A 24,849-nucleotide genomic window follows, 5' to 3' on the forward strand; every position below is an offset into this window, starting at 1 on the left:
TCTCCATCGTTTTAATTGGTGTTTATCCAATGTCTATAGTAAATCCATGGATGCATCGACTGAAACTCTCTCAGACCCACTTTCTCTATTATTTTGATAATCCCAAACGTTCGATAATTTTTAAGAATTTACTCTTTCAAACAAACTAATGCCAGCGTGCGAAAAAGAATGATACAAAAAGTTTATAGAATGGGCTAAATCTTTTTTGCTCGTCTGGGGATTTTTTTTCTTTTAATGATGTGGGCTGACCTTGCTAGGGGGCTGGCACTTTGTGTTCAGTTAACTAACTGTGGGCTGCACTGTTGAAAAAGGGTAAATTGAGCTATTTTGGAGAAAGGAGTTTCAAAATTTCCTCCTGTCGGCACCAACCATGGTGGGCCTCCAGTTAGAGCCTGTTTGATATGTTATGATGCAAAATATTTTTTAAAAGAGTGCTCCCAGACAAAACTTAAGAACTTCCAAGCACACTTATTTTTGGTTTTCTGCTGCTTGGTAGTTGGGGGCTACTTTCTTAAAATTTTGCCCGGGGTTAATTGCTGGACCCCTCTACACTCCATGAACTCCTCTACACTCCACTTCTGACGAGGGATTCAATAAAAATGACATTCGATCTTTTCACTTGTAGATTGTGACAAGTGTTGAAGCAGCCAAAAACTTCCCATACACGGATGAAGTGTCTCTTGTATTTGTTGGGTCAAGCTCGCTTGCAAATGTTGCAGTGGCTGATGAACTTTTCACCAAGTGTCAAAAATGGCTCTATCAAATCTTTATTTACTCCAAGTGTTTTCTATGTATAGTTTCGATTTTTCTTCAGCTATGAAGTATTTATTAAAAAATATATGTCGTGCTTATTTAGTAAGTTCTCTTTTGTATGTTCCGTGTTTTTAGAGTTTTGAGTAGTTGAAAGTTTTATACTTCTTTGACTATATATATCATTTGCTTCCGAAAAATGTTTATCTAATATCCTATTTTGGTTATTGAAAGAAAACGCCACTTGAGTGAAAGTTGTTAGTGTTTATTTGAAATTCACACCTAAGATATATCAAAAAGACTTTAAAGGGGTTTCCGCAGTGTGATATTAGTAATACCGATGTATCGACGTATCAAAATATTTTTGATAAAGTCCAGGGTGTGAAATCGGAAATCCTAAAGATTCAAATTTGTACCCGAATTTTATTGCAGGGAAATTCCAATGGGGGAAATTACGTTTCACACTAGCGTGATGTACTTTTTCTCGTAAGAAGGGTTTATTTCAATATTACACGTCTAAAACTTCAGACTAAAATATTTTTTGAAAAAAGTCCGCAGTGGGATTTTAAGAATCCTCCAGCTTAAAAAATTCCACTTCGCAGCTTGAGAAAAATTATGCGGAACAAATAATTTTTAAAATTTCCAGCGCTGGAAATGGGGTTTTCCCACCCGTGGGAACTGATGACTTTTTCCTGTGAGTGTTTCAATCAATCTCTTTCATCATTCAGCTGATTGGAAAACTTTGTTAGCATCTTTTATGATATTATACACTATCAGTAATATATGAGTAAATGTAGGCACAAATTACACAAATATAATTAGTCAAGTATTTAACAGTCATGAAATTTTTACAATTTGAAATTAACACAAATGACGAAGTGTAAACTTGAGGGGTGGTAATTAAAACATTAATTTGCACCGTGGTTTTGTCAAAGAAGTTGTGAAAATTGATGAAGACGAAAACAGCGAATGTGATGTTCAATCAAGTAAGAAAGGTAAGTATAAACTTGCAAATGAATATTTTTCTGCTAGTCAATCTCTGAATAATTTTTAAAATTAACTCTTACTTAGAGTTAATTAAGGGATGCAAATTTAAAACGAAAAAATAACAAATTTTCTATTCGTGTTAACTAACATGTCTAGTTAGTTAAGGCAAACAGCAGCCGAAGAAAACGTTCCTTGATCTGTACACAGCCAGACGGAAAATGATAAATAATAAGGCATCTATTAGAAAATTTATTGAATAATGTGCATCCTAAACACTGAAATGAAAGCCCTAAAAGGGGCTAGAAGTTAATAAGCGGTGTTTCATTCGGGGTAAGACAAAAAGTATGTTCGGTTCGCTCAATATTTGTTATAAGCTTTTAATTAAACAATAGAAATAACGTCCTAAAACAATTGCTGCTCGTTTTGGGTCCAACCCAATGATGTCCTAAAGCCCGAAGGGCTAGATGGAGTGCTTTATCAAGCTCTTCCAAGCAGACAAAGTGAATATCCGGAAAAATATTTTTTATCTATTGTTTCCAAAATTCCGCAAAGCTTCTGATCGGTCAACCGCTGAAATTATGTTATAATGTCACTTGACTTAAACAGGAACTTCGACACACTTTTCAGCATTCGGGCTTTAGGATATCATTGGTCCGACCCCCTACACTCCGTTGATATTCCGATGGCGTAGACTATAATATGGCGGCTGTGTCCACGCTAAAGCTGTAAAGGAGAGAGCAAATCGATGAAGTATAAGCCTAGAAGCCTATAAAGGGCTAGAATTACATACAGTTCTGTTTAAATCCCGAAGGGCTAGATATGCAACTCTAAGCTTTCTCCAGCAAAAAATGGAACAAAAAAAGGGAAGCAAAAAATTGACTTTTTAAATTTCGTGCCAGCGGATATAATCTAGCATTTTCAATTGCTTTTGGAGCGCGAGATCAAAAAAAGTAGGCGGCAAACGCTATTTCGCATCTTTCAAACCGATGAAATTGCATATCTTAGTCATGTGACTTTAAGTAGGAAATCCTTCCAAACCTTAGCTTCACTCCTCGAGAAAACTCGCTTATTATATCTATATCTGGCCTTTCGGGCTTTACAGATCACAGATCTGTGGCTAGAATCAGATCTCTAACCTCTCTCACACGCAAAAAAAAGTTAAGCCTGCCTTATATATAATTTACGCCGTTTTTGACGAAATGGATAGGATTTAGTGATTTCTTTGTTTTCGATAAATATTCCTTTCGAAATTTAGCGGTAAATTTGAGTGTGGAAACTATTCTAGTCGTGAGTTGGGGAGTTGAAAAATTACCGGCTACCGAAAAAAAATAATAACATCCATCAAAAGTACGTAAATGTAATATGAGAGTAACATATAACATATTATAACACATTATAACATGTATAATACATAACATCTGTATAATATGCTCATTTCCCGTGCCCTGAGGGTATCGAAAGCCATTTTCTACTGTCAATTCATATCCATTTATATTTCAAGCATCACATTGAGTATAAATTTAAATTTTGTTTGAAGTGACTTTAGAACCATTATAATTTAATAGTTGCATCAAAATTTTTATCAAAAATTGTCAATCTATTGATAGAATGACAAAAGAAACGTTATTGTTGTACTAGTTCTATTTGCTATCTCTACGTAATTTTGTAAGGCTAAAATGACTGTCAACTTATATCCGTTTATACAATGGGCATCACTTGCAGTATATGATTAATATGTTTAGGGAATTTCTCTGATAATCATTATATTTAAAGATTTTCACTAGAAAGTGTCATGTCAGCATTTGGCGATGACATGCAGAAGTACAATTTATTTTATCTTTGCTAGCCAGCACCTTACTATTTTCAGTATCTTAAGCCAATTATAATATGTTAGGTACTGCCTTATTTGAAATTTGTTCATTTGAGCTACATAAATTTAACTTTAAAATTTTCGGTTGCCGTAATTTTAAAGCAACTCCCCAACTCGAAATTTGCAACTCCCCAACTCACCAATTAGAAAATTACTTATACTCGGTAAATTTTAGTTTCCAGTTTAGTTTTTTGTAGAAAACCAGGCGGACGCTTATACTTCATTGGGCCAAATTAAATTCCCAAAAAAACTTAGAAATTTCTGATGACCGCCCAAAACTTTGCTAATTGCTCCTAGTCTACTTTTACTTATAGCAATGTTCATTCAGAGGATGACTCTCGGAGTTGAGAGAATCAGATCCTGTTAGAATTCAAGGGAAAGTCATAGACTGCAAAATTTTGAAGGATAACAAAAACTAAGGTTAAAAATAAAATGAAAACAAGTTTTAAGATAAAAAACTGAAGATTTTTAGATGATGTCCCGTGAATAATATGTCAAATAATGTAAACAAAATAAATATGTAAACAAAAGGAATATAAGAAATTGCAACCAGTACAATTCTTAAAAAAAAACTTTGAAATAATGGGACTATGATTTCAAAAAGCTTAAATACCGGGTGCGCCACAAAAAAGTTTCTCTCTTTGAAACTCATTTTCTTGAAAGCTAAGAATTTTAAAAGAACCATTCCTCTTTCATTGGAAAGAAGAAAGATAAACTTAAATTTTGATGGGTCATTTATCAAATTCGATTCATTAGATCAAAAGTTATGCTTAATTGAATAAAAAAGTTACTTTCCGAAAGTGCTCAAAAACGTTAAAAATAGACCTATCAAATTAAACAGAAGCATAATTACATAGTACATCAGTATTTTTGTTTCAGTCATTAAAAATGATAATTAGCTGTCTAAATGACCTTTTGTTATATAAAGGAAGATTGAAATTTCAATGAAAAGAAGAAAAATCTCGAAAAAGGCCAAAAAATCCGGTAAAATTATTTAAATACATCAAATATGGGTTTCGAGGTAGATCCAGTCTTACATAGACTTTATCCAGTCTAACACCAAAAACCTGAGGAAAATTTCTGTAAAAGTAAATTAAATTGATTTTGATGAAGATTTTAAACCCTTTCGACCCTTCATTTTTTAAATTTATGTGTTTAGTTACTGAAAAATGCTCTTAATCATGTAAAGGCTATTGCGATTGCCAAATTTAAAATAAAAATTTGATAGGTTGATTTTTAACGTTTTCGAGCACTTTCTGAAAGTAACTTTTTTATTTAATTGAGCATAACTTTTAATCTAACGAATCGAATTTAATAAATGATCCAAAATTTAAGTTTATATTTCTTCTTTCCAACGAAACAGAAATGTTTCTTTTAAAATTTTTAGATTTCGAGAAAATTACTTTCAAAGAGAGAAACTTTTTTGTGGCGCACCCGGTACTAAAGAAACGCTGTTAAGACAAATCAAGCTGCTGTTTCTTGACCTCCATTTAAATGGTTTCAACAGTGAAAATAGGTAGAAGGCTTTTTGCAATCAAACAAATCACATGTTATATTTGGGTGCCGTTTAATTTTCCCACAGAAACATCAAACAAACTAACGGTAATTGGCAGACATGTGCACTTGTGGCTTATACTTTCAAAATGTGCAGAAAAGTTAGAAATGTATGGACATGTCAGCCAACCATAGCTTGCTTCATTGTTTCATGAAATATTATACAACACCAATTCCAGACAGCTTTTCAAAAAAACTCTTTAAGTGTAAAATATTTTATATAAACTTCTCATGTATAAATAATAAAAACACTATAGCAAAGTTGAAGCTGTTCTCTCTTTTTTAGCACAAAAACAAAAATATAAATTCCTAAAAAATGTAACAAAATATAAACACAAAATATTCTATAAAAAACTATTCTTCCACAGCAACTTTAACTTGTGAAACAACTTTATTAGAAAAGTCAAATGTTAACAGCAGAGGTTCTTGGATTTCAAATAATCTCTTAACAAATTGCTTATCGTCAACCAAGTTCAAATCAAGAGTATCAGCCAACATCTGAACTGCATCATTCTTCAAAAAAACGTGAACATGTTCCTGTGTTGCAAGATCTTTAACCATCAGCTGCAACGACCATAAAAAAGCAGCTGCACTACGTGGATACAACATATGACAATTGGTGCACCGGATACCATCTTCTTCAATGTCAGCTCGACGGTTGCAGGTTGGGCAAAGAGGTGTGTTTTCGAACTTGCCGACTCCAGTAATAGTAGCTACTATTTTGACATTGGTTGTATGGACTGATGTATCAGCCAAGCTGTCAAGGGGTGTTGTTTCCACATAATCAAACGGCACTGATGGGGTGGTGTTAAGATACATGACATCTTTCATGGTGTAGAGCCTCACATTCTTTATATGATAAGTTTTTCCTTCTTCAAGAGTGGAGCAGCAATCACCAAAAAGATTCAATTTGACACAATACGTCTGATCTCTTAACATAACAATTTGTTTGTTTATTGGACCATTATTTCCCTGATGACTGAAGATCTCACCAACAGAATAACATTCAGCTTTTGCTGATATTAGTTGACCCTAGATGACGGAATTCTGAAAATGGAACAATGGCATCTCAAAATGTCAATCCTGGTTCCTGGGTTAATCCATAGTTTACCTCTCGAGATGTTGTGATCTTTAATCTTGATGGGACTCTTGGTAATCTCAGCATCACACAGTCGTTGTCGCTTGTTGGGCACAAAGCACAAACTTTTCTTGGCACTATCCTCAAATTGCAGCATACATTCAAAGTAATCTGAATTATTTGTACTGCTTCTTTTCACTGGAGATACATTGTGGACATAGCAAATACGTTGAATGAGCAAAAAACCAAAATTTAGTATTAGACTTTAATATTCAGCATCTATAATCAATGGATTAGTTATTAATTTAAACAAATTGATAACTAATCCATATCCAATTTTTCTGGCATTGATTACATCATTTAGCTATGGATTACAATTGATAATCAATGTTAATAAATTACAGCCGGTATGGTTATTCAAACAAATTGAACAAACTTTTAAATTAACCATTTAAAAAATAGATTTAACTGAGGGAAGTTAATTGAGCCATACTTCTCTAGCTAGCAAATGTTTAAAGAACTCAATAAGTTTATCAGTTTGGATAATAGTCTGGAAAATCACAAATATCTTAAAGTCGGTCGGTCGAACAAATTTTAGTTGGGATTTTCTGTTTTTATCTTTTGCCATGCACGGACAGCCAAGCTATAAAAGGTTTCTAGAAGCATGTCTCGTGTGGTTTCAAAACATGACTTTTGAACTTTCGACAGCAAAAATGGCTCATATTTTTAAAATGTCAGAATAAAATGTAAACAAACTTGCAAACTGAAAAGCTGGAACCCATGAAAAAAAACATCATGAATACAAAAAAATCTGACAAATTTACCAACTCTCTGACTCAGAATTCAGCAATTTTAGAGTCAGCCAGGTGAGGCGAAGTGAAGGTATTTGTGATTTTTGCCTTCAACTAACTCAAATTAAATTATAAATGGACATAATACAATAGGGCATGACAGGCAGTGGTAAAAAATACCCCAATATAAAAAAATCATTTAAAATACCATAAAATCTAGAGCTACCCTGAAAATTAGGGTGAGCCTTGAAAGAGAGGTTTTGCTATTCATGATATGCACCATTGCAATGTCTTCTGACATTACATCACGGATCTAATAGCTGATTGGTTGTAAGTGACGTAAAATCAGTCAATACATCACTTTCAACCAATCAGCTATTGGGTGGAATGGAAGACATTGCAATGGTGCATATCATGTATTAGACTGCCTCAAAGGGTCGTGATATCCAAATTTGTACAAAAAACAAGCAAAAATTTTGAGAAAGTCTCTCAAAAACGACAATTCTTTTACTCTCTCTAAGGGTCGATTTTATGTTATATTTGCACCGGGTTTAGCTCGAGATGATTCACCGGGTTTAGGACGAGATGATTCACCGGGTTTAGCACGAGATGATTCACCGGGTTTAGAACGAGATGATTCACCGGGTTTAGCACGAGATGATTCACCAGGTTTAGCACGAGATGATTCACAGGGTTTAGCACGAGATGATTCACAAGGCTTTGAACGAGGTTCTGCATGAGATGATTCGCCAAGTTTTGCTTGAGTTGATTCACTAGGTTTTGCCTGAGATAATTCACTAGGCTTGGAATAGGATGATTCATCAGGGCTGGTAGTTGAAAATTGAACAGTGTTCGTCAAATCCACAGCTCCTTTTTGGGAATGTTCTAAAAATTTTGAGGAAGACAAAAAAGTTGATTTAATCTTACAAAAAAAATCAAAACTCTAATTATTTTATATAGGTCACTAAAGTTATTCTTTAGATTTCATGCCTGTTGTGTTTCTTCTTTGATAAACATAAAAAACTATCAAATTTTGGCTTACCTTTCTTCATTTTCATATGCGTCGTTTTCAGATCAAAGGTGGAAGGTGAAAGGAATGTTCTGGGAATTGGGCGAACTTTCAAAACATTTCTTTGCCGGAGGCCTTTGTATCTGACCAATCACGTCAAAAAAAAAATGGGACGAAAAGGATGGTGGGAATTATTGGTGTATGGTGGCCCAGGAGTGTCATTAGCATTTTTTAAAAAAAAATGGGGAAAAAACAAAAAAAATATAAAAATTTATTAAAAAAAGAGTAAAAAAGTAGTTTTATAAAAAAAAAATAATAAAAGAGATAAATAAAAAAAAATCTTTAAAAAAAAAATGTATGTTTTAGAAAAAAAAAACATAGAAGAAAAAATTTTTCCCTGCGTGGCCCATCAGTGTCATAAGCCATGAGGTGTCATACGGTGCCGTAAATTTAGCCTCGGCACCGGCACCGATAATCAAACACATTTTGTGTGCCGTAAAGTTCTAGATGTGAAAGTGAAAGTACTTTCATTGGTAACCTTGCCATCTTGCCTCTCTTGCCTCTTGCAGACGCAACACAGCAGACGAGGACTCAAGGATTTGTGGTGAGATAGCCAAAAGTATATATCAGTTTATTAGGTTTACTTACTATCGTTTTATGTGATTTATCACAATTGTGGAAGTTAAGGTTGAGTCCTGCCAGGGGGGCACTATGCAGACTGAAGACGATGGGATGCTCCGCTGACCTGGGCTGACCTGAGGTTTGAAAAATTGACTCTATGTGTGGGGGACTCGTTTTTTTGCAAAATAGTGACCTTGAATGGGACTAAAATTTCTAAATTTCTCAATATTTCCAAAAAGGGTAACCTATGAGGGAATGATTTTTCTATTTTGGTGTTTTTGTGACCTACGTGGTATATACTGGTGTAGGTGAAAAAGGTGTAAAAAAAGGTACCCTGACCAGACCACCACCCTGAGCCTCCCAGCACCCCTTTTTGCCCTGGGTCCTGCCAGCCAATTACAATTTATCAGTGATATTTGACCACACCAGCACAATCTCTGCTATCCAATCGTTTCTTTGACAAGAGGTAAACAAAGCTGTTTTTGCCTGCGTAAAATTGCTTGCTGTTTTCTTTACTGTCGGCTGCCGTAAGATTGTTTTGTTTATTTCTGAAGCTAGCTGCCATCTTTTTTGATGAGTGGGTGAAAAAGCCTGATTTTTAAGGTAAAGAAAGGCCTTTTTTATGAATAAAGTTAATAGTTTTTTGGAATGTAGAAAGGCTTTTAATGGAAAAAATCTTCACCCACTTTCAATTCATAATGGTTAATCCTAGCCAAGGTTCTAAGCTAATAGAGTTTTGTTAAGAAACTATATTAGCTTAGTCGCAAAAAAACTCATTTATGTTAATTCATTCGAAAACGAGAAAACATCGAGATATTTCTCATTGTCATCAAATGTTTTTTTATATATTCCCAAAGGGTAATTAAAACGACTACCTTTTTATCTTTGTTTAGTATACGCGTTTTGATCAAAACAATAAGAAAGGGAAAATTCTCGGTTTAATTGTCGGAAAAATATTTGAATCTGATTGGATGCACCAAAATCTGGTGCAAACGAATTTGTTTGCGATTAGGCGTTCGTATGAGTGAAGTGATAACTTGTTGAACGGAGGTTATACATCATGTCTGACACTCAGGCTAGGTTAATCCAACATGGTAGACAGAGTGACATCACACAGAATTGGCCTATATTTTTCTCAACTTTACTGCTCAGATGAGCAGAAATGAGCACATTGCATTGCAAATCTATTGTTATTTGGAATGAATTGCAATGCAATGTGCTCATCTGAGCAGGCAAGTTGAGAAAAAATGTAAACAAATGATGTCATCAAGAATCCATCTATAGAATTTTTTCAAACTTAAGTATATATCAATAATACAATACTTCCCTTTAAATTTCTTTTCAAACAAAACTGGGTATCAAAAGATATACACGTTTTTTTATTAGAACGTCCTAATTTTGGCTGAGGCTGGATGTGCCTATTTTCTTGTCAATTTTCAGTCTGAAATGTTCTTATTGGCGTTCTTAAAATTGATTTGCTTAAAATCCAAAAAGACCTTTGGATGTTATATTGGCTCCAAAGTTGAGTTAATTTACTGTTGTTTTTAGCTGAAGAGGAACACAGATACAGCAATCTCACAAAAAAATTTTAGAATTCAGAATATTTTAAGCTAACTTAATCAATCTTGAAGATTCTCAGGCTGGACATGTTCTTACGATGTTCTAATTTTTTGCCAAATTTCAGCCTAAATATTTTTATAAACTGGGTTCTAATAAAAAATAAAATGTGTAACACAAAAACTCACTTTACCTAAGGAAACCCAGGCAAAACGGGTTGTGTTTACCTCCCAAAACTTTTTGACACAACATTGGAGTGCACCTTTTGCCCGGAATTGTGAATTACAGGAAAGGTGTATTAATGCCGTTTGAATGTCTTTTTTACCTGTGTATTAGATTGAAATTAACTGTTCAAGAATTTTTAGTGTTTAAAGTTAAAAGCGCTAGGTATCATGGTGTCCTCCAGGTTTTCAGGTCCCCTCATTTGGGGCCCAAAACCTCAATTTGGACTTCTCCCCCCACCTACCCTTTTTCCGGCATTCCCCCCATTTGAAAAATATCTTTGCGACCAACTGATTCACTATATTTTGAACAATAACTTGACAATAATAACAATTCCCTGCAGTGAAACACACAAATACATGAAATATAGAGAGATTTAATCATCTATTTGAAATATTATACCTAGTTTTTACAGTTTCTCCCCTCACTTCTCATAAAATTCCCTGACATCCACAATTTGCATTAGTCCCCCATCAATTTGAAAATGTTCACTTCCCCCCACCCCCTCAGGACCAAAGTTGACCCCCCATCTTCCTGGGGGAGGATGCCATGGGTATGCAGCTGTTTTTCTGTATGTGCTTGATGATTCTTGTCGCCTGGAGAAGCCTATATTCAGAGCTCGCTTCCCAATGATTTCAGTGCCGACTGACCAACTCACTTGTTGGGGCTGGAAATGGACAAATTGTGCAGAATGTGCAGAATGTCTTGTAATAGGTTAAATTTTCACAAAAAAATACTACATCTTGAATTTTTTGACATCACCCAAAAATTGGCCGTTGACGCCCTACCCTACTAATGTTTTTGTTCGGACATTTTCCCTTCTCTATCTTTAGTATGAGAAGGCCTGTAGACAGAAGGTATTGAAAGTATTAGTTGGGAGCATTAGAATTAAAGACATGTGAGAATAATTAACAGCTGCATAATTTTAGTTTTTAACTAAAGGAACAACCCTTGTGATTTGAAATCTTTGAATATGGAAGCAAATTTAAATTTAAAAACACAGGCTTAAAACACACAAAACATTCCCATACTTGAGTCTTATAAAGAATTTCATGTGCATGTGAATTAACTTTTGAAGCTCCAAGAGAATAAAATTTAAGAACATGTCTATTTTTGTGTCTTTATTTCCTATTCCTTGAAATTTTGTAAGTTGAGAGTTGTTCTTTAAAATTGTTCATATACTGTTCTTATAGAAAAAAGTGAATTATCTTTTAATTAGAAAAATCAACAGGTCAATATATAAACAAGATATCAGCAGTTAAATCAACTATGGCAAGAATGAGGAATGATGGATGGAAAGATGATGCAAGGCTGCAAGAAGAATTGACCAATTATGTTTCTAAAATCTTTAAAAAGAGTGAAATCCTTGATTTTGTTAAAAGGGATTTCCCTGAATACGCATGGAGTCCATCCTCGCTATCCCGTCGATTGGCACATTTTGAAATTAAATATGTTGATTACAGTGTACCAGTTGAAGTCATTCAAGAGGTTGTCTGTAATGAAATGGAAGGACCTGGAGCCTAGCCTGGATCTCCATGCTAAAATTCCATCCTTCTTCCAAATGAGAACATATTTTCAGAAGTTTGGAATTTGAAGCATGGTGAAAGTCCACAACAACTTCAAATTCAAATTTTCCCTCTAACTGTCAAAGCCATGGCATAATTAGAAAGAGCCAATCAGAAATCACCATTTTTCGAATGTTTAAAATTATTAGCATAATTATGCAGCTTGAAGAATCTCTCAGGTCCCTTTAAAAATGGCGGATTGAAATAAAAACAAAAATGAAAAAATGTGGCAGATTTCATAAAAAAGCTGCAAACAAAGCTGTGTTTTAGAGTTTGCTTTTCTTTTGAAAAATGATTATAATTGAAAGATAAAACTTACAAATCGTTCTCCAAGTAAATTCGCGCGCTTAATCTTTGAGTAGGCCCATCAATCGCATAAAATAACACAGAAAAACAGGAACAAATCACTGAGTATCTCTTTTTTAAACTCTACTCCCTTTCTTCCCATGTATCACTTTCAAGTTTGTTTATAAGTCCCATGCCATCCTCACTCTCTTTACCAGGTATTCTAAACTCCAGAAATGGAACTTTGGAAGTCTTTGGAAGTTTCCCCCTAAGGGTTGTAATAACCCAATTTCTTGACCCTGAAAAGCCTAAATTTCAAGAAAAAAAAGTTCCAATAAGGGTTACAAAATTCAAGAAAAATCGGTTTTTTCCCTCGATTTCAGTCCCTCTAAGGATCAGTTTTAATCCCTCTAAGGGCCCACCCACCAAAAGTCGGGCGACACATGCCCGTCAGCTTGCAACCCTAGTACCCCCTCCCCCGGTCAAAGGGTTACAAAAATCAGAAAATTTCAAAGTAAGCAATCTCTAAAGATTATTAGGTTTTTGGAACTTGCCCAAAATTTCTTTTTGCAAAAGTTTCTTCCTTTAACTTAACTCAAAAAAAGAACCATAAAAAAAACAACCAATCGGGTAATTTCTATTCTTCTGGTCCAGTTTTTTAATTCTTCAGGGACATTCCTTGGAAGATTTGAAACAAGCGTGCTATGAAGAAATTAAGAAGCTAGATAAGTCTACAATAAAAGACACAAGCATTGAGAAAATAGTGAATTTCAGCTATAACGATATGTGTGACGAAATTGACCAGCTTTGTCCTGTTTTGTCTACCGCTCTCAAAGGAAGTTTGGGTACAACCGTTAATAACGATAAGGCCAAAGCAATTCGTGTCGGAATATATGCATCAATATTCAAAAAGAGGTAAGTTTGGGAATAATTGTGTGGTTTTTAGGGGTGTATATTCGAATGGTGGTAATTATGAGGAATTATTGAAAAGAAGACGTTTATCCGAAAAAATACTATACAACCAAAATAAAAATGCATTTCTAATAAAACCCTTCTGTAATATCACAGATAATTCAAGAATAGGGTATATTAAAACAGCTAGCTTATCAAGTGTTAAAATAAATAGAAAATCATTTATTTTCATTGCTGCAAAATTAAGCCTCATGTTCTAAATAAATTTTAGAACCGTTTTTAAATTATTGTCCCTAATACCCTTAGTTTCTTTCCACTATTTATTCTAGATACCCTAATCGTAGAAACGTGGTGAGTTGCCGAAATGATCAAACGTTTGTTGCTGCTGGAGCCAAAAAAAGGTCTTATGGTTGGTTCAATAAATTAGGAATAACTAATTCGTACAGGACGGCTGTCAACACCAATGGAGAAATGTCAAAAGATTTTGACACGGCAGTTTTGGTATGGAGGACTGCTCTAGAGAACGAATACAAGGGAATGAAAGCAGAGGGGTTGGATCCTAAAAACATGGAGCACGTTAGAGAATACAGAAAGACTCATCCTATGCCAACAAACTACTTGGTAAGGAAATAACAATGTTTTTACAAGTTTGGTATGGTATGTTTACCATATTTTAAGATCTTTGTGATATGCACATACATTATTTACAGTGAAAAATATCTTTTAAATCTCAAACACAAAATAATATATGATAAGTAAATGTTTTAAGAAATTAAATTATAACACTATCTTATTATTTAGATTGTTGGAGATAACCTCGATTTTGAACAAAAAGTTAGGCATCAGACAAAGGAAAATCACAACAAAAGCATACATTGGTTTCACCATATGCCTGTTAAATACAGGACTGACCCAGTGGAAGGTAGAATTAATAAATAAAAAAATTGACTTTCATGGACTTTTTGAATATTTGTACAAAGAGAATAGACCCAAGACAAGAAAATTTTAAGAATTTTTATTTTTATTTTAAGAATAAGAATACTCTGATCCTGACAGATAGGTTGACCATGAAAAATGTTGGAAAAATAATGTTTCTTTGTATTATAGCAAAAAGAATGTCAGAGGAGTACAGTGAAATACGTATTGTTGCAAATGAAGACACCGAAAAGAAGCTTTTTGAATCCAACAAGATTCTAGTCGCAAGAGTGCTGGTAGATAATATCCCTGCTTTGAAGATATTCAAAAAGAACGTGTGCAAACACATTCCACATATTTACTCAAAAGAAATGTCAGAAAAATCAGAAGTGGTAAGTTTATAATTTCATGAAATAAATTCAGTCTGTTTGATGAATAAATTTGACACTAAAATACACTAATAAAAATCTGCGAAATAAGAAAATTAACAAGTCGCTGTTCAATATACTAGTTTGATTCATATATATTTTTTATATAGGTACCTCTTGGACTAATATTCGAAGACGAGACTAGTACCAGTGGTACGATCGAAATTCTCAGATACATTCAAGAACGCTATGTCCCTCAAGTAGAATTAGAAGATGGTACGATAGAGGTATAGTAAATAAAGAATAAGATCAAAAAATATTTCAAATGTTCAAAATTCTTCAAGCTAGCAAAAATAAAATTATGAAATACATAGTAAATAGATTTTCAATTTATATACTCTGAAGCTTTCAAAATAAAACTTGTTTTTATAATGCCAATGCCTATTGGAGTTAAACTAAAAAAACAGAAATTAATTATGATCTAGAGCAATCGACTTTATTTAACTTCAGGTGGTCAAGAAAATTGCGTGTGGAGGAGACCAGAAGACTGAGAGTAGAATTGAATCAGCTCAGAGGTGTTTTCTTGATGGCAGAAACGATTTTGAAAAACTTCAAGGACTATGGGGTAAATTTGAACATTGGCATCTCAAAAGAACTTTGTACATTGTAAGTATAATAACAAATTACGCTTATCATTCTTTGAGATTGACAAAAATTAAGTAAGCATGAAAATATCTGGTATTTAAAATACACTTAAAACCTAAAGCTATATAGTAAGTATGAATGGAATTTATTCATAAGGAATCATTTCAGTTATTTTCTTATTTTTCAGCTTAAAGAATCACTATTTCAAAAGTCGAACTCGGGCTCACAGCACGGTACAACTCAATGGTCATTAAACGTGACGGACATGTCAAATGCTAAATCAGGACCCAAAAAGGCATTCAATGCTTATAAAGATTTTTCAGATGTTGAATTGGACTCTCAACTAGTAGCCTGTGCCATGCTTCATTTCGAAATGAAAAGTATTGATGGTATGTAAGAATTCCTTTTGAAAAAATGTATTAAGAAAATTAAATAACTCATATATATGAACATAGTCTACTAAGCATGTAATAAAGATTAATTCCTTCAGCTGATACAATGTGAAATGAAATGAAATATAAAACTAAGACAAATAATACGTATTTAACTTTATCATATAAGGAAAAAAATACATATCCTTATTTCAGACGATCCAGTTCCACAAGAAATAAAAGAGAGCGAAGACCCTAAAGCTAGATTTTTGTGGCTTTACAAACACATAGAAGAGATTTTGACTAAGTAAGTAAACATTTATTGAGCTAACCATATGAAGCAATTTTGAATAAGATTGAATTCTAAATGATTCTAAACGACACCATTTCAAATACATATACAGAAATATTTTAAAAGATTCGTACGAAGTACAACACTATTTTTCAGGTTCACGATCAAGTACAGTGATGGATTGCAAAGAGCTCAAAAAGAGGAAGAGAGAGAAGGAAAAGTACCCATTCTTCACATGTATCTTTGCTACAAAAACAAAACTGGAGAATGCACAAAGCAGGGCTTCAAGAGAATGAAAGGAAGAAACTCACACGAAAAGAAAAAACACAACTATGACAGGTATGACAGGTCAAATTTACCATAAAATTTGAATATCCCTTTGAAAATCTTAATAATACAATGAAAATCAATCAATGTAAACAGAAATTAACATAAGGAGATGCTAGAGAATATAGTAAAATCATATAACTTTTAAATTTCAGAACGAAATGGGAGACTAAACGGCTGGATTATCAAAAGGCTTTGTTGTCCCTCAATCTCTTGCTCCGAAATATCAATGATTCAATCCGGGAAGGTGACGGTGAACGACTTATGGAGAATTACAAGATTGCAATGCTATATTTCAAAGCACATGGTCACAAAAATTATGCATTGTCTCTTCTGAAGTATTTCTACACAATCAAATACAAACCCGAGTTTGCACACGAATTGTTGTGGGAGGGCTTTGTAAACAACAAAGGTTACCCAGGAAGGAATATCTCCTTAGATCTTCATTTAGAGCATCTAAATAATTTCCTAAAAGAACAGCTAAAGAACTTGAGATCAAACCTTAATAAACACAATGCTGAGCGAGTATCAAAAGCTCTGAACAACATCAAGAAAATGGTCGATAACACTGAAAAAATGCTCGACATCAAGAAACCAGAATCTGGCAGTCACAAGATGAAGGCAGGTGAAAGCATTCGTCACTTGGCTACTGAGATTCACAAAAACAACCCTTTCAGAGAGACCTGTGAAACCTACGAATCCTTTGCCAACTTCAATGGTAAAATTCTACAAAAGTTAGACTGCGCTGGATTTATGGAGTGGATGATTACAAAAAGGAAAGACTTTTTTGCATTGAACAAATTGAAATAGATAAATTGATAATGCACAGTTTTTACTACACACAGTTTTTACAGTTTTTTAGCATTTTGTTTTATAATTATATATAATTTTATTTTGTTATTGAGAAATATTTTATTGAAACTTACACCACACCATTGAACTTTTGTATATTTTACCATTTTGTTGTATTTTTTTTCAGAAAATGTTAGTATTTATGTGTAAGTTTTGTGAAAATGAACCATCTGACTTTTATATATATGTATATATGTTTTGTATATATGTATGTATAGCGAAAACTTGTGTAAAACATTTGGATTATCATTATCTGACAAAATGAAAACTCTCCCCATTATGTATTGGATTCCTAAAATGCATAAGAATCCTATTGGTTGCCGCTTCATCATTGCTTCCAAATCATGTAGTACCAAACCGCTGTCTCGTGCTGTATCCATGGTCTTCAAAGTTCTATACAAACATGTTGAGCAATTCCATCATAAATCTCGTTTCTTTTCTAGTTTCAATAAGTTCTGGGTTGTACAAAATTCTTCGCCTGTTATTGGACATCTTAACAGAATCAATGCCAAGAAAAAAGCAAAACGAATTTCGACATTCGATTTTGCAACACTGTACACAACCCTTCCACACGATCTTCTCATTGAAATTTTAACCAAAATTATTAACTTTGTGTTTGATTTAGGTTGTAGAAATAAACTTGGTTTTTCAAATACTTCAGCATACTGGACTACAAAAGGGAAGGATGATAGGTTCTTTACTAGTACTTCACTGTCTGAGTGTGTGTCCTTTCTGATAAAAAATTGCTTTTTCAAAGTTGGCAATTCTATCCTTAAACAGTGCATTGGAATTCCCATGGGAATAGATCCTGCTCCTTTTTGGGCAAATCTGTTTTTGTACCATTTTGAATCTGAGTATGTCAAAGGTCTCATTTCTGCTAGTTCGCCTAGTGCCTATAACTTCCACTCTGTAGGTAGATTTATTGATGATTTGTGTGCCTTAAATGACAGAGATGAGTTTCATAATTGCTACAAACATATTTACCCTAAAGAATTAGATCTCAAAGTTGAGCACCATGGAAAACATGCATCGTTTTTAGATTTAGATATCACCGTTGAAAACAATATTTTTAGATATAAACTTTTTGATAAGAGAGATGCCTTTCCCTTCTTCATTGTAAGGATGCCACATGCCGACAGTAACATCCCATCGTGCATTTTTTATGGATCCGTCTTTTCAGAAATTTTACGGATAGCACGTAGCACACTCATGTTTGAAGATCTGACTCCTAGAGTCACTGAGCTTTTCATTCGAATGCGAAACCAGGGTGCTTCAAACGCTTTCTTGAAGAAGCAAGTTGTCAAATGTTTTTCCAGGTTTCCTGACTGTTTTATGAAGTATGGGAAAACCGTCGAAGAATTTTTACATATTTTCAAATTGTGAAATTGTTTCTTGTGTATTGTATGTTTGTTTGTTTGTTTTTTTTGTGTTTTTTTTTTTTTTTTTTTTTTTTTTTTTTTTTTTTTTTTTCTGTCTAAAGAATTAGCATTAGCATCGGAGGTATTCATTTCCTACTTTTCTTTGCCCTGTGCAGTCCTCCCATCGCGGCACGCCGAACCGAGTTCTCGGCCAACTTACGATTCTATTCTTTTCAGTTTTTGTGTGATCTTTTCTATTTTTATGTAAGATTGTGTTTGTTACAAATGTTTGTTTCACCTGTAGTGTACGTGGGATAGTTGGTACAGTGTGTCTTTCTGCCCTTTTGTACTGTATTTTGTTGTAGTGTCTGTTTGTTGTCTGTTATTTATTTGGAAGCTGCTGGTCAGTTCCTTTTTCTACTATGTTTTCCGAAGGCGACTGAGTGTGGGCCCTTAAACACGTGGAAAGTCACTATGCCAGTCACAAGTCTGGGACTTCGGGTTTTGTTTTGTTTGTGTATCTCTTTTCTTTTTTTTTAATTTATTTGATGTGTTTGCTTTTGTATTTGTCCCCATTTTGTATGTATTTTGATGAACTTACGGAAGTGTGTTTATCAAAAAAGTTTTTTGCAATTCATTGTTTCTCCACTATTACTTTTCTTCTATCTTTATTTGGATTAGGTTTTTCTTTCACATACCACTATTTAAATTCCCTTTAACTTTTTGCTAAATTACCCTCTGTTTCGGAATGATTAAAAAATAAAAAATACCAAAAAAAATCGTAAATACACACAATTAACAAAAATATTCTTAACTTTTTTCGTTTTTATCAGTTTGAGTTATTTATATATCAATACTTTTCTTTTTCTAAAATGACAGATATTACATATCTTCACTATATATATACAAAAAAATTCCTACAGTAAGCAAAATACTCTTAAAAACAAAAAACTTACTAAACAATAATGAAAGTTTTTTCCTATACATTCAATTCATGAAAAGATATAAAATGTAGATCTGCGGTCAAATTTTTAAAAGATGAAAGAAAAGAGGCTTATATTTTTGAAATAAATCGGTTTGGATATGGTTGTTTTTATCATGATAACAATTTATCTACGTCATACCATAGTATACATTTTTATTTGTAAATAAATACCTTTTCACGATTATCTATGTATTTACGAGTTCCGTTAAATTAGATTTTATCAAAAAAAAAAAGATAAAGGCTAAAAACATAAAAAATGATATTGATATATGTATCAAAAAGTAAATAATTAGAATCTTACAAGTTTTCATCACTATAGTCACAGTCAGTGTCTGAGCTGTAGTCTGAAGAGTTTGGAAATTCATACTTAGGCTCCGACGTCTCTGACAAGTCAGTTTTCAATTTCTTTGGTGGGTTTGATTCACCTTCAAAATAATTCTTAATAACGTTAAAAATATCCTTGGCCCAAATCTCATCAGCAATACACGTGTTGAGTAAGTATTCTGGTGAGTCAATGTAAGGTAATTCTTCAATAATCTTTTTGAGAATAGGTGTGGTCAGTCCACTCAAGAAAGCTGAAGGAACAGTACGTAATGATTCATCAAAATCACTATGAAAATTTCTCAGCAAGTCTGAGAGGTTGAATTTGTCCTCTTGTGAAACGTCTCTGACAACAATTTTAAAATCAGCAGGTTTAGATGTCAACCTTTCCATATCTTCAAAGGAATATAGTTTACAGCAATCATCTAATCCACATTCACATAATTTAGAACAAAAAGAGCAGCAGCGGTGAGCAGGTGTGATGGAGGGTATATCTTTGCCATCGGCATTAAATGGAGAGAACAATCGTGTTCTCAAACATGAGGAATTCCCATTACTGATGTAGTCCCTCATTTGTTTTGAAATAACGGATGAACCTTGTGGGTATGCGTACAAAATGGCATGAGAGATTGCTTCGCCAGACCTTCCAGCACGTCCAATCTGCTGGCAATACTCAACCAAACCATGAGCTGGACCGTAATGAAGGACAAACGACAAATCTTTGCAGTTGACACCACAATCAAGTGCACTGGTAGCAATGATTATGCGAACATTTCCAGTTCCTTTTGTCAAACAATTCATAGCTTTTTCTTTGTTATAGTCAAAAGTGTCAGCGTGATACATTGAAATCAAAAGATTTTTGTGTAGTTCAATATTGTCCTTGTATGCATGGGGTCCCAGTTCAACTGTGAACTGTTCAAACAACCAGCCAGCCAATTCCTGGGAGTAACAGTATATCAAAACATTTGGACAACCAATACCCTGTTCTATAATCCAGTCAAACACCCATGAAAAACATTTAACATTCTTTTCTTTCATTTTAACCAAAGAAAGACGCAAATTTGGTCTGTCACTACACGAAAACACATATTGTAATGAAGAAGATAAACTACGTGAAGCTTTAATCAATTGGGTGTAGTCCCTATCAACAGTTGCACTCAAGGCCAACACAGGAATATTTTCTGAACAAAATGAACGCACAGAACCAATACGAGCAAACGCCTCTCGGAAAGCTTCACCATCTTTGGAAGAGGGAGTTCCCCAAGCGACCTTGTGTGCCTCATCAACAACAAAACATTTAACATTTTTCCTGAAATACTGGGAAGATAACACATCCTTCCAGCGATTGTTCAGCCAAGCTTCGGGAGTGTCAATAATCAAATTGAATTGGCCAGAAACAATTTCTTTGTAAGTTCCATCCAATGAGCAGGCACGGAGGTTCAGCGATTTACGAAGATTGTTTGCCTCTTCAATCTGATTTTGAATCAGTGCCTTCAGTGGTGAAAAAACAACAATGATGGCCTGGTCTGGTTGACCAGGAAGCATTTTGCAAACTGATGGCAAAAGCTGATAAATCATACTTTTACCATAAGACGTGGGTAAAATAGCCAACGTGTCATGACCATTGATGATGTTGGTGATGGCTTCCAGTTGTTTTGGTTTGATCGAAAAAGAAGAATTCACCTTTGAAATGCAGCTTTCGACAGCATCTCTGATCACAGAAGCCATCTTGATTGTGTTTGTGTGTCGCTGAACTGAAAGAACTTTCGTTTTGATGTAAACATTACTCGTGGTTGCACTAACTAAAACAAAAACTCAATCACGGCAAATATGAAACTCCGGGTTAGTGAGGCCAGCGCTCGAGCGGGATTCTTGAATAATTTTCAAATTTATTTTAACCAATCAGATTGCAGTAGTCTAAAATGGACTAATTTTCTGGGCACTTTCACCCACCTCTGTACACATCGTTTTATTTTGGTGGAAAATAAATAAGATATGTGCGTTGAGGTGGGAAATCCCAACTACCTGGAGCCTTATTAGGCTACAGCGCAATGCATCGAAAACTAAGGCAAATGTACCATTTAAATGTTCCAAGAGCAGTTGTTCATGCAGCCATGTACAATAAAAATCCTGAATTGCTGGAGGCAAGAAGGCCTGGGGCCAAGAGGAAGGAAAAGGGGCACTTTTCATCTCCTGGGCCTAATTTTGTCCATTCAATGGATGGACACGATAAATTGATGGGCTATCAAAATAGTACCTTTCCCATAGCTGTGTATGGTTGTATCGGCACTTGCAGTCGGAAGCTGCTGTGGTTAAAGGTGTGGAGTGGTAACAGTAACCCTGAACTAATTGGCAGGTTTTATATTGGACATTTACACAGTACAAATTTAATTGCACAAAATTTAAGAATCGACAAAGGCACTGAAACAATTCACATGGCTGGAATTCACTGCTATCTTCAAAGAAATAACTTGGAAGATCCTCTAAAATCAATAATATTTGGACCCTCGACATCCAACCAGGTATCATTTTAGATAAAAAGCTCCCATTAAGTATAAGTAACTGAATTATTGACTTGCATCAAAAGAATCACTTATGGTAATTGTACTCCTCACTTTAGAGTCTTTATTGGTTATATTGTGAGCTTAATTTTTATTAAACTTTCCTGGATTTGCTTAACCGTAAAATAAAAAGCTAACTTTGTAGGGTTGGAACTTCTGTCAAATTTCTTCTCATTGTCTGTCTGGGTAAATTTCTTTAAAGAGTTTATCAATCAAATTCATAATAAAAATGCATTGAATTTAATATTTCCAGATAGAAAGGTGGTGGAAAGAACTGCACGAAAAACTGGAAGGCTTCTACAAAGACCAGTTGAGAAGATTGAAGGATAACCTGTTGTACGACCCCAAAAACGAATCGCAGGTATAGTCATTATATTCTGATTACATACTGTTCCGGGGGGAGGGGGTAACTGGATTCAGGGGGTACTTAGACAAAAATGGGTTCTGAGTATGTGCGGATTTTATGGGTCGGTTTTTTCACCTTCCAAAGTTCTTCAAACTTCTAAGGGTTAAAAAAATCAGAAATCAGAAACTAGTCTCTGTAAGAGTCGGAAAATTCATGAGTTTTTTGGAAAATTTTCAAAAAACTCACGAGAATTTATACCCTAGGAGATTCTAATTAAATTTGACAAGAAATATTGTGAAAACGTCTCTCTAAGGGTAGGTAGAAAATTTTTCAAAAATCGAAGAAAGTTTTCCAAAAACGTCTCTCTAAGGGTCACTTTTTAACTAAAATTTGGTCTCTCTAAGGGTCGATTTTTGGAGGTCAGGTCTGCACATACCCATCATCCGCCAACCCTAGTATCCCCCTGGCACATTTTTTATAAGCAACCCTATTTTTTGCCTTGAGGCTCAGTTAAAATGTTTTATCAATCTCAGAATTGAAGTTGCTTGATGGGTTGCTGAGGGTTATAGCTGTTTTATTATATAGGAAAACCATCACAAAGAAAATATTCTTGCTGGAAAAGAAGTTGCTAAGCAAAGATAAGTTGCTTAGTAACTTGCTACGGTATATTTCCGGGCGGTTCCTAGGGTCCAAGCCTTAGCAACTCGGCTGGTTATAAAACAATACAGAATGTTTAGTTGATGTCCCAATAGAGATATTTTTGGTTGTAGAAAATTTTCCTTTGATAGATTGGACTTACAGCCCGAACCCATCTAGGGCATACTTTAAAAGTCAGACCCGGACCTTGGACCCTGACCCCGGACTCTATTTCGGACCCAAGATCGGACCTCAAATCGGACCCTAATTTGGACCCCAAATCGGACCCCTATCTACAAAAGTCGGACCCCTATCTACAAAAGTCGGACCCCGATCTACAAAAGTCGGATCCCGATCTACAAAAGTCGGAACCCGATCTACAAAAGTCAGACCCCTATCTACAAAAGAAAAACACAAAACATTAATTCGAAACCCGTTTATTTTCATCGAATTAATCTTATCGAACTCTCTGAATAAAAATTTTCATGGATCAAAAATTCTTTTACCGAATATCACCGACCTGGGTTTGTTAAAACGCACCTGGTGTTGCCGTAAGAAAAGAACTAAATAGGCCTTGGTTTATTTTATTATTTTAGATTTTGCTTCAATTTTGTGGTTGATTAAAAAGTTATAATAGTATCTTAAGATCCAGTCCGGATCCGCTTGTATTTATATTGTTACCCCCGTCACGAAGTACCCCTCTTTAATTTATGTACTTTTTCGCTTTTTCGACTCATGGTTTACTGACAAGAACTTGGAGGGTCTACTACTTTATTTCCATTAATTTTACCCAGTAATCAGCAGTAAATATATTACATGTAGAAGGGTGGTCATGATAATTAATACCCGCAAATTATATGCGTCCGTTAATTGGAAGAATATACATATTTTGTGAAGTCTTTTTGTGGGTGTCATATTGTTATTATTTTTCACCCCCCCCTCCCATTTAACGACTTTTCGGCTACAAAGTGACAACACCTTTCTTTTACTGGAGGGGTTAAACCAGTCCAATAGTTTTCATCATATTTAGTTGCTTTTCTGGAACACCCACGCGCCTCACATTTCCAATCCCAATTATCTACAAAACAAGAATCTTGGGGAAAATTAGTCGCTCTTCCGGGATCGTTCCGCTATTTTTCTCGGGTATACCGGCAAAGAAGTTGCTCAGAAAACGTTACTCGCTCACTTAAAGGGGAACTCAACAAATTTTGGATTTTTTTGTTTCTGTCCTGAAATGGTTTGTTTCAACGATAAATTTCAAAATTTCAAGGTTGCAACTCTTCTTTCACTCTAAAAATTTGTTTAATGAGCTTTTAAAAAGAGGCTCCCCTCTACTAAAATGAAATTGTTTATCAAATAAAAAAGACGCACTTTCAGCTGTTTTATGACGTAGTCGCATTCAGAAAGAGGAAGATGCTTATCTTCTCAGGCTAAAAATCAGTGAAGACAGGCCCTTCAGTAGAGGGTTTGTGATTAAATTTTTGTGTTTCTTGTTGGATTTTTTATTGTTATTCAGCTAAATCACCCACAGTTCACCAGGAATACTTTTCTATGTATTTATTTCTTGTTTAAAACAGAACTCTGAAAACATACTGTAGTCATAACTGAATTTGCTCTGTTTTCTGAATACGGTGACGTCATAATCCAAAGAGAAGTCGATCTTTTTTAAAA

At 34.4% G+C, this 24,849-nt stretch overlaps 2 protein-coding genes across 2 annotated transcripts; one reads left to right on the forward strand and one right to left on the reverse strand.

Moving 5' to 3' along the window:
* Positions 1–7,559: 7,559 nt before the first annotated feature.
* Positions 7,560–8,082, reverse strand: LOC136811702 (serine-rich 25 kDa antigen protein-like). The gene is made up of 2 exons (XM_067068326.1): positions 8,073–8,082; positions 7,560–7,915 (listed from the first exon to the last, which is right to left on the reverse strand). Exons 1-2 carry the CDS (start codon positions 8,080–8,082, stop codon positions 7,560–7,562), a joined length of 366 nt encoding a protein of 121 aa, XP_066924427.1.
* Positions 8,083–11,648: 3,566 nt separating this feature from the next.
* Positions 11,649–23,184, forward strand: LOC136811704 (uncharacterized). The gene is made up of 4 exons (XM_067068327.1): positions 11,649–11,950; positions 21,659–22,157; positions 22,450–22,557; positions 23,128–23,184. Exons 1-4 carry the CDS (start codon positions 11,709–11,711, stop codon positions 23,182–23,184), a joined length of 906 nt encoding a protein of 301 aa, XP_066924428.1. The 5' UTR covers positions 11,649–11,708.
* The last annotated feature ends 1,665 nt before the right edge of the window (positions 23,185–24,849 follow it).

This window comes from Clytia hemisphaerica, unplaced genomic scaffold, assembly GCF_902728285.1.
Source record: "Clytia hemisphaerica strain Z4C2 unplaced genomic scaffold, Clytia hemisphaerica genome assembly, whole genome shotgun sequence".
NCBI classification, from domain to species: domain Eukaryota; kingdom Metazoa; phylum Cnidaria; class Hydrozoa; order Leptothecata; family Clytiidae; genus Clytia; species Clytia hemisphaerica.